This window comes from Myotis nattereri (assembly GCF_964212035.1).
Source record: "Myotis nattereri genome assembly, chromosome: 9".
NCBI classification, from domain to species: domain Eukaryota; kingdom Metazoa; phylum Chordata; class Mammalia; order Chiroptera; family Vespertilionidae; genus Myotis; species Myotis nattereri.
Window position 1 is genome coordinate 65,671,013 of NC_138084.1, and position 16,914 is coordinate 65,687,926.

The window sequence follows — 16,914 nt, forward strand, 5'->3', positions numbered from 1 at the left end:
CTCCTTCGACATTCTCACTATAATCAACTGTTAGATACTGAGTCTATAAATCGTATTAATATTGGAAACAGACCAGAACCAAGTAAATCAGAAATATTCATTTTTAGACAAAGAATTTCAACAGTGCAATGAGAACCTGAGCTTCCTTAGTTGTAATCTAAATCGGATTTAAGGCAACTCCACAGTTTACTCAGAGTAATGGTTACCTGGGGAAGCCTGTGGACCTCTCGCAGTGGGTTTTATTCACAGTGGGTCTCTCACGCAGTCCTCAGAGTAACAGACTGCCAGGCACTTTTAGGGCACCACTCCGTGGGCCAGTGGGCATTTTCTGGGCCACTCTAGGATCAGGTTATATTTTTATTTATTCCAAAAATACCACTTGACAGGCTTCTGTGTGCTGGATATTTACTTAGCTCTTTGGGAAAATTAATAATATGTGATCTATGCCCTCCCAGAATTTAGGCCAGTGGGAAAATGAAGCATTAATAGCTTGTTTTATTTTTATTTTTTATTTAAAAAGGTATCCTGTATCTTACCACTCTCCACCACTTAATTCCCCAGAAAAACCATTTTGAACTTTTAGCCATTTCTCCCATTGCTGTAAAGATCATAACTATCTTGCTTCTTGCTACTTCTTTATTTTTTTTTGTATTGATTTTTTTCCCCCCCAGAGAATGAGGGGGAGAGAGAGAGAGAGAGAGAGAGAGAGAGAGAGAGAGAGAGAGAGATCAACTTGCTGTTCTACTTATTTATGCATTCTTTGGTTGTCTCTTGTATGTGCTCCGAAGATCCTCTCTTGGCCTTTTGTACAACTGTTGTCCTGGACTATACAGCTGTGTCACCTTGAGAATTCCATTTGCTTCTTTTCTGTATTGGGCTACTATCTCTAGATTCCATAACCTTTTCTCTTGGCCCATGTTTTGTTAGAGTGTGTCATCCAATAGATGCCAATTAGGGAAGCATGTGCCGGTAAGGTTTTCTTTTCCTTTTTTTTTTTTTTTTTAAATAATAACTAAATAGTTTAGGAGGAATCAAGAGAAATGTGGGGTTAAAGTGTTTCTTTACTTTCAACTATCTCTCTCCATCTCCTCTTGTTTTATCACCCTCAGGAGTACCAGCTGCCTCCATTTCCTGTAGCCCAAACTGACTTATCTCTTAGATTCTTTCTCCCTAGGCATGTTAATGTCTTCTGTCAACATTAACCCAAAGTTTGGTTGCGATTTCTTTTAGCCTCACCAAAAGAGATCTTCAGCAGCAGTAGATAGCTGCCAGAATGATGATGGAATACTTTCTTTACCTATAGATGCCAATAGAACAAAAATAGAATATGTTATTATGCCCTCCAGTTAAAATCCATATATTTGAAAATGTTTTCTGTTCAACTTACTATTGTCAAAACTGGGTTACATTGTAACATTGGTAGAGTTATTTTTGCAGAAATTAAAACTTTTAAAAAAGTAATCCTACTCTAAGGCCATTAATGTGTTTAAAAGATTGATCTGATTCTCAGGTAATCCTTTGATTTCTGTTTTGGTAACTTTGAATAAAACCTGGTGTGAAGTAATGGGTAGGGATAGCATTTCAAACCAGCTTAGTTTACTGTAAACCTAGCAGTTCTGAAAAGAGGAAGAAAAAAAAAATCCTAGATTGGACTTTAAATTATTGTTATTTTTTAAAAATGTATTTGGGTACTCTTACATTGGCTGAATATATGTTTACCAGAGTTATATCCTCTTGTTGTGTTGATCCCTTTAGTATTATGAAGTGGCCCTCCTTATCTCTTGTTATGGCCTTCACTTTGAAGTCTATTTTGTCAGATATAAGTATTGCTACCCCAGCTTTTTTTTCATTTCCATTTGCCTAAAACGTATTTTTCCATCCCTTCACTTTCAGTCTGTGTTCTGAGGTGGGTGTCTTGTAGACAGCATATATATGGGTCATATGTTCTTATCCATTCAGCCACTTGATGTCTTTTTAAAAAAATATATTTTATTGAGTTTTACAGAGAGTAAGAGAGAGGGATAGAGAGTTAGAAACATCGGTGAAAGAGAAACATCGGTCAGCTGCCTCTTGCACAACTCCTATTGGGGATGTGCCCCCAACCAAGGTACATGCCCCTGACTGGAATTGAACCTGGGACCCTTCAGTCCTCAGGCCAATGCTCTATCCACTGAACCAAACCGGTCAGGGCCCACTTAATGTCTTTGATTGGAGCATTTAGTCCATTTATGTTTAGTTACTATTTGTATGTACTTGTTTGTAGCCTTTTTTATTTTTGTACCTGTGTTTCTTCTTCCATTTTTATTTCTTCTTTTTACAACAGTCCCTTTAGCATTTCTTGCATTGCTGGTTTGGTAGTGATAAACTCCCTTAGCCTTTTTTTGTCTGCTCAGCTCCTGATTTCCCCTTCTATTTTGAATGATAGCCTTGCTGGATAGAGTATTCTTGGATTCAGTCCCTTGCTTTGCATCACTTTGTATATTTCATTCCATTCCCTTCTGGCTTGATATGTTTCTGTTGAGAAATCATTTGATACTCTAATGGGGAATCCTTTGTAGGTAACTCTCTGTCTCTCTTGCAGCCTTTAAGATTCTCTGTTGTTAACGTTTGCCATTGTAATTACAGGGTTTCTTGATGGGGGTCTTTTGTGGTTCATCTTGTTTGGGACTCTCTGTGCTTGTGTGACTTTTTTCTTCCCCCAAATCAGGGAAGTTTTCTGTTATTATTTCCTCAAATAGGTTTTCTAATCTTTATTCCTCTTCTTGTCCTTCTGGCACCCCTATTATATGTATGTTATTTCATTTCATGTTGTCCCAAAGTTCCCTTAGGCTCTCCTCCTGCTTTCTCATTTTTTTATCCAATTGCTGTTCAGATTGGGTGTGTTTTTCTGTCCTACCTTCTAACTCACTAATTTGGTCCTTCACTTCTTCTAGTCGACTTTTGAAACCTTCCATTGTGTTTTTTATTATAGCTATATAAGTTTTGATTCTTAAATACGTTGTTGATTTTCTCCTCCATTCGGTTTATGAACTGCATGGCCCTTACTCTAAATTCTTTTTCTGACATATTGCATGCCTCTGTTTCATTTAGTTACTTTGCTGGTGAGGCCGCCTTTTCTTTCTTTGTGGGGGTTGTTTCTTTGTCTCCCCATTTTTGCTGTGTCTTTCTGGCCATGGGCACCCTGCTTGGGGTTTGAGAGGTTGAATACCCTATCAGGGCAATGGTCCAGAAATCATTAGCCCAGAGGCTGGGTCTGCCTTGTGTCTCATGCCTTTATTGTCTCTGCTCTTAGTTGTATCCCCTTCTCCCACGGATCTGGTCCCTCAGTTGTCTGCTTCAGATGCTCAGGGTGGTGGGATCATGTGCACAATTCCTCTGGTGTGCGACTCCCTGTGAGGACCCAGAACCCTCTGGCATGCGATTCTCTGTGTGGTCCCAGAACCCGTGGCAGGGTGGCACCCTAGGTCCCTCTGGCAGTGCTTTTGCAATGTGGTCCTGTGGCCCCTGGCTGGGCAAACTGGCTTGCTCCAGGCTGCCTGGAAGTGCTCTCCTATGGCCCAGAGTGAGGTGTGTGCTGGGTTTCTCCAGGTAGCCCCTGCAGGACTGTCCAAGGGGTTGGGGAGAAACGGGTGCGGGTTGCTCTGGGTTGCACAGTCAGAGCTCCCCTGTGGCCTGAGTGGGACACATGCTGGGTTACTCCAGATTGCTCCAGCAGCAAGACCCTGGGCTCGCTGTGGAGTGGGTGCTGGTTGCTCTGCATCACTCAGTCCTCACTTTCTTGTAGCCCGGAGTGAGACACTTGCTGTTTTGCTCCAGTTTGCCCCTCCTCAATGTGGATTGGGGGCGGGTTACCCTGTGTTGCTCAGTCCGCACTCTCCTGTCACCCTGAATGAGGTGCACGTTGGGTTGCTCTGAATGGTCCTGGCAGGACTGTCCTGGGGGCCGGGGTGGAGCAGGTGTGGGTTGCTCTGGATTGCACAGTCCGAGCTCCCCTGTGGCCCTGAGTGAGATGTGTGCTGCGTTGCTCTTGGTCATCCCTCTGGGCTGGGGTGAAGCGGGTGTGGGTTGCTCTGGGTCACCCCAGCAGGGATGTTCAGGGAGCCGGGGTGGAGCAGGCACCAGTTGCTCTGGGTCACACAGTCCCCACTCTCCTATGCCCCAGAGTAGGTTGTGCTCTGGGTTGCTCCAGGTCACTCTGGTAGCAGGTCCTGGGATTTGCGGAGGAGTGGGCACTGGGTGTCTCCTGGTCAGGCTAGCAGTATGGTTCTGGGGTTCAGGGTGCGGGTGGGGCACAGTGTTCCCCCTGGATTGAACTTACTGTGGGGGCTTGGAGCCAGATCCTAAGACACTGGGTCCCAGTGGACTGGTGAGGGGGCCTGGTGAGGGAGCTCACTCTGGCGGCGTGCACTCCCTGCAGACATCTGGGAGCCTGCTGGGAGGTACTGCCCTTTTAAATTCTTGAGTGGAAAGCATTCTTTCTCTTCCTTAATAAGTTCTGTTAATGTGACTCTTGCTTTGTTTTCCTGACTTACTTGCCTTTATTGTGAGCTTGGGGCCAGACTTCTGGTCTCACACAGTGTTTTCAATATTAGTATGGGCAAAGGAAGGGGATGGGGAGAGCCTAAAGAGTAGGGGCATAGAAGGGAAGGTTCACAGGTTAAATGAAAATAAAATTTGCATTTATCTTATTTGTGTCCTTAGTATTGTAACAAAACCATTTTATTTTAGTTAATAGTTCATATTAAGTATAAGGTACAAAAATTGATGTGGATAAATTACTTTTCACACTTGCCATTTGGAACTATGCATTTTAAAAGAATAGACCACTGTAAGTCCCTATTTATTTATTTTTGGTTTGTTCTTTTAAAGTTTCTGAATACTTGATTCTTTCCCCAGGCTAGGGCAATATAAGTCCTATAATTTTCTAAAGCAGTGCATGCCAACATATATGCAAACAGGTCACCTGGGGATTTTGTTAAAATGCAGATTCTGAGGTTGTGCCTGTGAGTCTGTATTTTTAATAAGTTCCCAAGTGCTGATGCTGGTGGTCATTCCACAACACTGACTAGCAAAGGTTTAAAATATTGTAGATATAGAAAGAATTCAACATTTATTGAACTTTTATAAAGATGGCAGTGGGAGCCCTTGTATTACTGGCTGCTACTAAGTACATCTAAATAGTAATGGATTTATTGTTTCTTATAGATTTAATATGCTTTTCATTATTTGTAATATTCTGTTTAGAGGTGATTCCAGTACTATATTTCTATTTATTAATGTGAGAGTTTTATATATTAAATATATAAACTATATCCCCTAGTGTCTTTAAAGAAAAAAAATATTGTACTTGCTATGTGCTTAACTTTGATTTGTGCCATGCAAACATCTTATCTACAGCCATTATTCATTGAGATTCTATTGTATATACTGTGTTATGGTTATAAAAACATAAAACTATAGAATAAGTACAAATTTATAACTAGTTTCATTGTAATGTTTGTTCCTATGCAGTTAGATATTAGCAATGAAAAGAGGTTAATACTTCTTTTTAAAATTTGTCTTTTAAATAGCTCAGTCACTAAAAGAATTTGCAAGACTACTCATCACAGTAGAAGAAGAAAGGAGAAGACTGGTAAGTCTGATACTCATTTCTTAAGAATAACGCTTTGTTTGGATTTTTTAAAAAAAGAATAGACCTTTTAAATTAGGCTTAGCCATAACAGACCTTATAATGTGATGCATGTACTAAATGTTACAGAAAAAAGTTGTATGATGATCAAATATTGCTAATAAGATAAGCCATTTTCATTTTTCAACATAATCAAATTACATCCATTTTGTTTTCCAGTTAATTTTTCTTATACTTAAAAACATTTGCCATAACTGGTTTGGCTCAGTGGATAGAGCGTCGGTCTGCGGACTGAAAGGTCCCAGGTTTGATTCCGGTCAAGTGCATGTACCTTGGTTGGGGGCACATCCCCAGTAAGAGGTGTGCAGGAGGCAGCTGATCAATGTTTCTCTCTCATCGATGTTTCGAACTCTCTATCCCATTTCCCTTCCTTTCTGTAAAAAAATCAATAAAAATATATTTTAAAAAATATATTGAACAAACTGCCATTATGAAATCCATTCTAATTAAGCAAACATCTAAATAACCTTAATGTTATAATAAAGACACATTACAAGTATTAAAGGCAATTCATGAATTGGGTGTTGAAGGCTGGGGTGATTTTGCTGGGCTTGGAAAAAAGGGAATGCATTCCAGGTTGATGGATTAATTTATGTGGCAGTATCAATGCTTGGTTATTAGTAATATACTTATCCATTTACAGATATAATTTTATACCCATTGTGTTCAAATTTCTGTGAAGGTCCCTGTCTATGACCCAGTCTTTCTCTATGTGTATGGAAAAAATAGTATGATATACCCCAAGGATTGTTGTAAAGTAATACCTGGCACATAATAAATGTTAGCAGTGCTGAAGATGTTGATTGTCAGTTACAGTGAGGGCTACACATCCCTTTAAGACATCACCTCTGATATCACTATACTTCAGCATCGTGTTGGGGAATTATAGGTAAACATGTAAACTCAAGTGTGGACTAAATGTGCTAGAAATGCAGCACAGTTTGGTGTCATTTGCTAAATGGGTAAGGGAGAGCAATGGCTAGAAATTTTTGAATAGCAAATGAGAGGATCAGTATGGGATTTGGGAGAGATTAATTTGGTGGCCATGTTGACAAAGAGATGAGGTGTGGAAGAAATATCAGGGAAAAGGGGTAACCATATTTCCTTAGAAAACATAAGCCTACCCTGCCAGGGTCTGGTCTCAGTATCAGAGAGAGAGAGCCATACAACGTGATCTGGACTACAAGTGGAGGTGACTTTGATTGGAGTCTTGAGGCTAACTAGGACACTTTTATGTACTTTATACATAATCTCACTCTAGCTGTCTGAGGTTACATAATAGAAATTGAATTTCCGTGGGGAGATGTGAGTAGTGAGTGCATTATGGCCCAGAAGAGCAGATGCTGATGGAAACAGGAAAAGAATGGTTAGAGATATGTGTAAATAAAGAGTTGGAAATGGCATGGAAGCCAGGGGAATATTCAGTTCTGGGTGAGTGAGGTTGTGATCAGATCCTGTACAAGTAATGCAGAAGAGCGATAAACCAACTAGTGTGAGCTATCATTTTAGAAAATGTATTAGTTGAAGAGTGTGGGAAAGTGTGTTGTAGCTTGCAGGGGAGAAAAGAGCCAAGGGAATGTTCTTATAGCACTGAGACCTATGGGCACCTGGGGGATAGCTCTTCCTCTGAGCTGGGAGAAAAGGAAGAGAAGATTGGTTAAAACGGAGACGTTTGGACAGTTGGTTGGGCGGGTGGAAAGAATGTTAGGAAGAAGTCGTCATTTACTCTGAGAGGAGTTTGTAGAAATAGTTTAGAACAGTTTCTGCCTCTCTCTCCCTCTCCTTTCCTTTCTCTCTAAAAATCAATAAAATGTATTTGGAAAAAAAAGAAAGCAGAGAGGACAAGCATGACTAGTTATTAATGTTGAAGTTTCACTATTGACAGAGGAGAAGATTTTGAGAGAGGACACGGAAGTTGTTATTAGGAGTGGGAGTTGAAACATACTGAACTTGGCAATGGAGCTGATCTAGATAATGAAGTTAAGATGTAGCTGAGTGGAAAGTCAGACCTTAGGAATCAAGAAGGCTGAGCTCAGAGATTTAGATGTTTTATGAGCAGGATCTTGAGACATCCAATATGATGACCAATATGATCACAGGATAAAAGACAAAGACCAAGGAGAAAAAATAGCTGAGGAATGGGGTAGAGTGTCTTAAAAGCCATGGAGATGGGGATTAGATCAACTCTGGTGTTTCAGAATTCATCATTTTTGCCTTCAGCCATATTTCTCATGTTGGGGCAAGGAAGAAATTCTTCATTAATGGGTGAAGTCATATTGTGGTTTTTCTTGCTTTTCCTGTTGTTTCAGAGAAGGTCTGAAATAAAGAATGCAAAACAATGAGGAAAAACCTCTATAGATAAAAGCCTAATTGCATTTCCACAAAGATTCTATAAAAGTAATCAATAATACACGATTCTAAATATTGGAGTAATTAATCAACACTTTTATTCACATGATGTTAGTGCAACTGAAGAATTAGCTGGTAGCAGATCTTGTAGAATTTGTGTTTTAAAAATTAGTGATTCATTTTAGAAGTAGGATAGTTTAAGAAAATATACTGGGAAAGTGTAAGGGAGTTCTATAATTCGTTATAAAGCCTGTGTTTTTCAGTGATAAATCATGACATATATGATTGAATTTGACCAAAACCTAAGTATGTTAGAGCAGTGACAAAACAAAAATAAAAGCTCAAGAAGATGAAAGAGGACACTTAACAGTTTAAACAAATTCTCATGTCACCAATGAGTTATCATAATTAGATAATATATCATCTGGGTGACCTAAAAAGGCAGTTTGCCAAAAAAAAGAGACCAAAGAAATACTGACCTTTTTAAAGAAATGGAACCTTTTAGCTTTTTATTAACTGAGTTTCTTAAAAAAAAAAAAAAAATTCTGCTAAAGCCAACTAAAAATGCTTAGTTTTAACACAACAAAAAAGTGAATTAGATAAACTAATAGGAAAATAATTTGTTTCGGATACCAACATACCAACAGAACCACCTAAAGAAACATAAAGTCTTAGTTGAGTCTTTCTGGAAGAGGTCTCTGTTGCTTCTTGTTATTTGTATTGAAATACTGAATTTGACTCAATTGCCTCCTGGCCTTTGAACTTGACATTTTCTTTCCCTGAATTCCTGGAACCTTACTCTCTCCCTTATTTCTCCCTTCTCAGTAGTCTCCCTCTGGTTCCCTGTTCTCCAGCTTAAGGGGCTTTAGTTTCTCCTAATGTGTCCCTACAAGCTTCTTTGGGACTTAGACCTTTGTAATTGTCATGTCCTCTGCCCTGAACATCCTGATCCCATCCTCCCATTGGCTTCGTCTTGTCATTCAGACTTTACCCCATAGATCACCTCTGGGGCCTGCATTTTCCATACAGCCTAAATTAGTCCCCGTTAACCCTCATATATTGGGACAGAAATAACTGTTTGTGCAGCTTGCATTCTCCTGGGGAGAAATAGGCATTAAACAAATTATGTCTGATGGTGGTAAGTACTAAAAAGAAAAAAGAATACAGCTGGTAGATGTTGCCATTTATTGAGATGAGGAAGGAGATGGGAAAGAAATAGTTAAAAGTTTGAATCTATTTAGATGCCTACTGGGTATCGAAGTAACCTTGCCTAGGGAGCAGCTGGATATGAGTCCAGAAAAGTCAGGGGTAGCAGATGGGACTAGAGATATAAATTTAGAAGTTGACAACATGTAGAGGGTATTTAAAGCTATGGGATGTATGAAATCACCCAATCCGTGAGTGTGCAAACAGAAGAGAAAATGTGGGAGAATTGAACCCTGAGGTGGTTGAGTCCAGAGTTTGATCAGATGAGGTAAACTCAACAAAGGAGATTTAGATCTGTAGGAGAAGCAGGAGAACACTGTTGGACAGCTTGCTTACGTCCCATTCATTCACTGTGCTACAGTAGGGTTGTGGAAAGATATTAACTGGAAACTTACAGGATGTGGATTCAGTGGTTCTAGCTGTTCTTCAGGATAGAGAGTCCAAATTATCTGACCCACTCTCTGCTACTCCTCTACCCCTGCCTGGGGCCTTTACTTTATGGGTCCTTTTATTCCAGCCGTGGGCAAACTACGGCCCGCGGGCTGGATCCAGCCCGTTTGAAATGACTAAAACTAAAAAAAAAAAAAGACCGTACCCTTTTATGTAATGATGTTTACTTTGAATTTATATTAGTTCACACAAACACTCCATCCATGCTTTTGTTCCGGCCCTCTGGTCCAGTTTAAGAACCCATTGTGGCCCTCGAGTCAAAAAGTTTGCCCACCCGTTTTAGCCCCTAACTTTGACAAATGTGTGTGCGCGCGTGTGTGTGCGTGCATGCCTGCAGCGAAATAGTTTTTTTTAAGCTATATTTTTGTCACCAATTGAGGAAGCCTCAACTTCAGAATATTTTAGCTTATGTTAATTTGAAGAATTTATAGAGATGTACTTATTTTTTGTAGTTTTCATTTTGATGACTATAAGAAACTTTTTTAAAACCATGATCACTTCCAACATTTAGCATTCACATTTGACCTTGTGTAAGTTTACAAATTTGCTTTAGGTTTGCTAAGACTTTAATTCTTTCTATTTAGTGCCCAGATTACTCTTTTTTTTTTTTTAATTCTTGGGTAATGAAAATACTTTTCTGAAATGGGCTAGGTTAGGTGTCTGGGTATTACTTTGAAACAAAAAAAAATTATGAGAGGCTGGGAGGGAAACTCATAACCTTAACATTCACTTTCTTTATAAGAGAATTATAATGTCTATTTTCCTCTTTTTATACTTTTTTTTAAAGCATAAGCAGGACTAGGTAAGGGTTAATAGGAAGTAGACTCAAAATAGTTTTAGATCTAACATAAGTTACTTGGGTTACTGATACAAGATTTTGAGCTCTTATTAGTCTCAAGAGATTTTTTTTTTAAAAAAATGTATCTGAGATACCCAGTATGTTAGACACTAGTCATAGGAAGGTATAAGCACCTGAAATGTGTTAGAAATATAATTCAGGCCAAGTAATAATTATTGGGATACACTATTGTAGATAACAGCTGACCCTGAGCATTTTCAAGGTACCAGGCACTGCTATTGGAATTGCTTTATATTTTAAACCAAGTTAATCTGCATAGCACCTCTCTGAGGTGACATTATTAATACAACCCCTTTTTAAGTTTTTAAAAAATATTTTTATTGATTTTTAGAGAGAGAGGAAGGAAGAGAGAGGAGAGAGAGAGAAAGAGAGAGAGAGAGAGAGAGAGAGAGAGAGAGAGAGAGAAACATTGATGCGAGAGTGAATCAGCCATTGGCTGCCTCCTGCACACCTCCTACTAGGGAACAAGTCCTCAATCCAGCACGTGCCCTGACCAAGAATTGAACTGACAACCTTTTGGTGCACTGAATGGCGCATAACCAGCTGAATCACACCAGCCAGGGCTAATACATCCATTTTAAAGAAGAGCAAGCTCAAAGAAGATAGCCAATACATGGATAAATGGTATGCTACAGTTTTCACCCAGGTTTTAGGCTCCAGAGACTTCACATATCCATAATGTTCCAAACTAAAACTGTTTTCATTAAAAATTGGATAACAATAATGGCAAACATGTATTATAAATATAGTATGAGAGTGCCCTATTAAGTGCTTTAGTATTATTTCAGTGTCTTACAAAAATTAAGGAAGAATGCAGGCATTTTAGGTATTGAAATTGGATTACTTTTCAAATTTTTAATCATATTTAAACAGGCACATATTTCAGCAAAAACTTAATCCATTGACAGTTCCCATATCAAATTTTGGCACATGAGAGCCAAAAATGTTGAGTAAACCTATTTTAAGTCTTTCTTACCCCTTCTTTGAACCAAAGATTCATGAAATTGGAGAATATCTTAAGTGTTGAGAAAACTGTATGTTCTTATTTCCCCTGATGAAAGATTTTTGTTTAGTCTTTACCATCCATTTTTGCATTGCTCATATGCCATCAGTAAGTGCTATTGATTAATTTGTGCTTCTAGCATTAATATTGTTATAAACTGAAGTCCAATGATCTGTGAACAATTATTATCTCAGATACATAAAGCACAGTCTATTAACATTCCACATGCATGAGTACAATATAATATGGGTTATATTTCTGGTATGTCTTAGGTTAACTTTTATTAGATGTAAACTTTAGGTATGCTGGCGTACATACCAACTTTTTTTTATACAGTGATTTCACCTGAAACTTATAAAAGAAACATCTCATGTACATAGCTCTGATTTTCACATGTATTGACTGGTGGAGGCTTCCCATGACTTCCCTGATTTCCAGTTAACTGATGAAATTCTGAGTTAGCCGATCACACTGCCACTTTAGTGGATTTTCTTTTTATCAGTAACTAGAGGCCCAGTGCACGAAATTCATGCACTTGGCGGGTCCCTCAGCCCGGCCTGTGCCCTCTCGCAGTCTGGGAGCGCTCAGGGGATGTCCACTGCGCCCGTGAGCCCAGCTCAGGGCTTCTGGCTGAGCAGCACTCCCCCCGTGGGAGCACACTGACCACTAGGGGGCAGCTCCTGCATTGAGCATCTGCCCCATGATGGTCAGTACGTGTCAAAATGACTGGTCATTCTGCCATACAGTCGATTTGCATATTAGCCTTTTATTATATAAGATTGTCTTAGTACTTATTTGTATTTTTTAAAAGTTTGCAAAGTGCTTTGATGTATCTTTTGAGAAATCCTTACAGCAATCTGAAACTTCAGACTGTAAATGAATGACTCAAGATAACATATCACTAATAAGAGGCAGTAGAAGATGTAGGACTCAGTGTCAGGCCTTTGGACTGGACTTTCAGCTCTGCTTTGTTATATCCTGTGCCTTCCCTTTTTTATATAAATTTTAGACATGAGGAGGGAGAGGCCTGAGGCCTGCAGAAAGCCATCTTGGTTGGTGGAGAGTTCTCATAGCTTCATATTTACCATTTCTCAGATTGTTTGGCTTAATTCATCATGCTTAAGTCTAGTAGAGAAATAAGCTTTATTTAAGTAAAAAGTCATTAATTTCATATGAAGGACTTGAATAGGGTGCTTGCTAGGATTTCGGAAAACACATCAGTGTTCATTTTTGGCGAATTTTTGTCTTTTGATTGTATGACTGGAAAAGGACTCTTGATAAAAACTAGGAATTCCGTCAAAACCCTAAAAATATCTCAGAATAGATTTGACATAGTGGTCAGACAGTGGAGCTATCCTGGCAGCTTGCCTTTTAGTCATTTTGCTGCTTGTTAACACTTCTACCCCAGAGTATAAGAAAGGGGACGAAAAGAGATAAAACCAAGACCCGATTTTTATGCTTCTTATTAGCTCTTGCAAAAGCATACTTGGAAAGGAGCCCACACTTTCCCCAGTACAATTAAGGTCTGTATGCTATCGGCAGTTGTGGCCATAACTAGCTGTCAGCCGAGGGAACTGAGTGAGCGCTCGTTGTTCAAGTTTGTATTTTAGAATACCATTTTCCTTACCATTTGTACAGGAATATTTTTCTTGTGACTGACACCATTCTCACAGCTGGTATTTAATGAGTATGTATCAGATTGCTAGATTTCAAGATTTGTAAATGAGTACGTGACAGTAAGCATCCAAATCTTTATATTTTCCTGTTTCCCAAGACCCCTTTATTTTTTTAAGATTAACCTTGACTGTATGGAAGGATTTAAAGGGAACTTTTCCACCAGCTAGTGCTATTTTAAAAGCAATCAATTTAAGATAGGATACTTGAATAAAGAACTTACGCATTCTTTTCATTTCTTTTTCCTGTCAAGATACAAACTGAATTGAAAATGTCTTTTTCAGTTTGTTACTCTGGCATAAATCTTTGGGTGTTAGGTGTTTGCCGCTTAAGGCTGTGGGTATTGAAGTGAGCAGCAGTAGCCAACTGGACACAGCACTCATGCTTCCCATCTCTTTCCTCCCGTCTCTAGTTCTTTTCTCTGCCTGCCTTTGCCCTTCATCCCAGGTGTATAGGCTTTACTTTGGAGTCAAAACTGTGCATCATATTGAAATCTTTCCATTTTTACCGCTGAACTTTCAAAAATACATTTACCCTATGGAGTCAAGCCATCATTTTTCATTGGTACAGTTGGGGATGTGCTGGGCCTGTACTAAATTTATAAACCATGCTTTGATGATGATGGTGTGTGTGTGTGTGTGTGTGTGTGTGTGTGTGTGTGTGTATGCGTTTTGATAGTAAGCAAAAAGATGCTTTGATATAAAACGTAAATATATATAAACTCATTTTGTAACCATCCCCTGAAAGATTTTTAAGACCTAGATGGGGCACTTAAGTTTAAAGGGTGGAGAAAATAAACCTACGTAGACATAAAGTAGACTAGAAAACAGCTGTAAAAGGTATTATGAAGGGAAATTTTAAATAATGTAACCAAGCAGTGGATGGTTGGGAAATACCGGCTGACCTACCAAAATAAGACGTTGAGGTATTCAGTGAGCAAAAGGTTTTTGTCTTTGTTTATGATTAAACCCTTCACTACCAAAGGAATTGCAAATTTCATTACTACTAAGATAAGAGAATTAAAGCTCTCTTAATTAAACTTTTAAATTTTGAGATACTTATAAATTCACATACAATTTTAAGGAATCCTGTGTATTGTTTGACCAATTTCTCCCAATGGTAAGATTTTATAAAACTATAGTATAATCGCTTATTACATTTTACTTTAGTTATAATACTAATTAAAATAATAAATTATTCATAAGCTTGTTATTTGTCTTAGAGTCAGATTCTTGCAAGACAAAAGTCTGCTCTTAGTGGCTTCTTATCAAGATGCCTGGTATTATTTCTCAGTGAAGATTGGTTATGTGTTGTCACCCAGGACATTCACTTGCAAGGCAAACAGAACTCGGTTGGGAAGACACTGAGGCATCTCATTTATCTGTGGAAAGGTCGTACTGTATGTGGGATTCTGGATCAGACAGAATCGTGAACTCAGGCCTCTTCCAGGCTTTTTTTTTTTTTTTTAATCTGTGCCTTTCATTTGCTTATCAGCTTCATTCTCTTAGTTGGCTTCTTCCACGTGGCAAGTCATAAACATTAACACTGGACTGGACTGGGCAGAAATTGTTTTTGGGGGCGGGGTGGAGGGCTGTGTAGTAGCCCATGGTAACCTTAGAAAAAGAAAACTTTTAAAAGGCTTCTGCATGTGTTTCTCTGAATATCAGCACTTTTTTCAAAAACAAGGGAATTATTGTGATTTCGATAATCACCCAACTGTTGTTTATTGCAGCATGTTAATGGCCTTAAGAATTTCCAGTTAACATTGTCATTTAAACAGAATAGGATGGTAGTGAGTCGTCTGAAATTTTGTAGGAGTTAAGAAACATTATATTCATTCATCTATACATCAGACACATTCACTTTGCAAAACAGGAATCAAACAAGGATGTGTACCATTATTTGAATTCAGTATTGTTTTGAAGGGTCCCTGATCTGCGGAGTAAAATCAAATCAAAGGCATAAAACATCTAAGACTTAATTTTGTTTCTCCCATATAAAATCCTAAATTATCTACAGAGAACTTATTAGAAATAATCAGAGCCTAGCCAGGTTGATAGATATAAATAAATTTATGTACACCACCACACAAAGTTGCTACAAAAGAATAAGATACTTAAGAATAACTCAACAAAGGAGGCGCAGGACTTTTATGTGTGAGATTAAAATGACTTATTTTAAGATATTAAAGGAGAACTAAGAGAAACAGTAGAGTGAGTCCGTGAAAAAGGATGATTTTTAACCAACACTCTTTTTTTCTCCCAACTATACCAGACAAGAGAATTTACTATAACAGTCTAACTTACAACAACTTGATTAACTTTTTACTAATGTAGTGGTAAACCACAGGCCGGCCCTGAAGATAATGTATTTTCCCTTTTTACTTGGAAAATATGGTCACCTTACGAATACCGTATTTGAACCGTATTCCCACACTTCTTGCCAATCCTTTGAATCTTTAAGATATTTTCAACACAAACACTGCTGTTTGAAAAACTGATGTACTTTTCAATGTATAACCATATCTAACTACCTTGGTGGCAGAAAAGTGCGCCCCATAATAATTACTATATTTCTGTTTTAAGTCTCCCATGGCAAAATAAATTATCCTCACTGATCTGTGACTTTTAATTCTGTTCTCTTTATATTTCACCCACAGGACAATTTCTGCTCGTCACACACAACAGAACACTATTGAAGGGATGCAAACAAAATGTATTTTCCATAGTCAGCATGAAACCAGAACACAAAGTTGGGAAAGTCTTGATTCCAATTAATGGTTGACAACAAGGGAAGCACTGTTTTCTCTTTATAAATGTGTTCTGTGTTTCTCAGACATTTTGGGCCAGATGAGTTTTTGTTCTGGATGTCTGTCCTGTGCATTGTAGGATGTTTACTGACGTCCTTGGCTTCTGCACTCTTGAAGTGCCCTTCCCCTCCCCGCTACATTATTACAACCAAAAATGTCTTCAGACGTTTGGCCCTCTCTGAGGACATCTGTGTATAGAGGGTATTTAAATCCACTCTTGAGGTGGGATGAGGTTGTGCAGGAATGAGAGTAATAAAGTGATGCGGATAATGGAAAAAATTATAAATATGTAGAGAATTTTGAGTTAATAATTCCAAGAAGAGAAGATCTAAATATTATCAATTTTGAGATTTGAAAATCATGCTAAAATACACATATAATTTATAACCGGACCCGCAAAACTGAAACTTTATATCCTTAAACAACTCCCTATTTCCCCTCCGATGGCCCCTGGCAGCCATCATTTCACTTCTCTTTCTATGCATTTGCCTATTCTAGATTCTTCATAGAAGTGGTATTATGCAGTATTTATCTTTTTGTGACTGGCTTTTATCACTTAGCATAATGTCCTCAATGTGTGTCCATGTTGTAGCGTGTGTCAGGATAATTTATTCCTTTTTAGTGCTGAATAATAATTAAATGTGTGTATATAGCACATTTTGTTTAGCCAGTTTGTTGATGGATGCTGGGGTTGCTTCCACCTTTTGGCTGTTGTGAATAATGCTGCTATAAATACAGGTGTGTCAATACCTCTTTGAGACCTGGTTTAAATTCTTTTCAGTTTTTTGATGAACCCACGTACTGTTTTCCACAGTGGCTGCACATTTCCCTCAAAGGTGCGTAAGGGTTCCAGTTTCTCTACATCCTACTTAGCA

General features: G+C 38.5%; 1 protein-coding gene across 1 annotated transcript in view; it reads left to right on the forward strand.

The window, feature by feature from the left end:
- The window catches only part of ARHGAP42 (Rho GTPase activating protein 42), a 250,570-nt gene that overhangs the window by 83,597 nt on the left and 150,059 nt on the right, over window positions 1-16,914 (forward strand). The window contains exon 3 of the mRNA XM_081098747.1: window positions 5,571-5,632. Within this exon, the coding sequence (XP_080954873.1) occupies window positions 5,571-5,632 (62 nt within the window). The remainder of the gene's footprint in view (window positions 1-5,570; window positions 5,633-16,914) is intronic.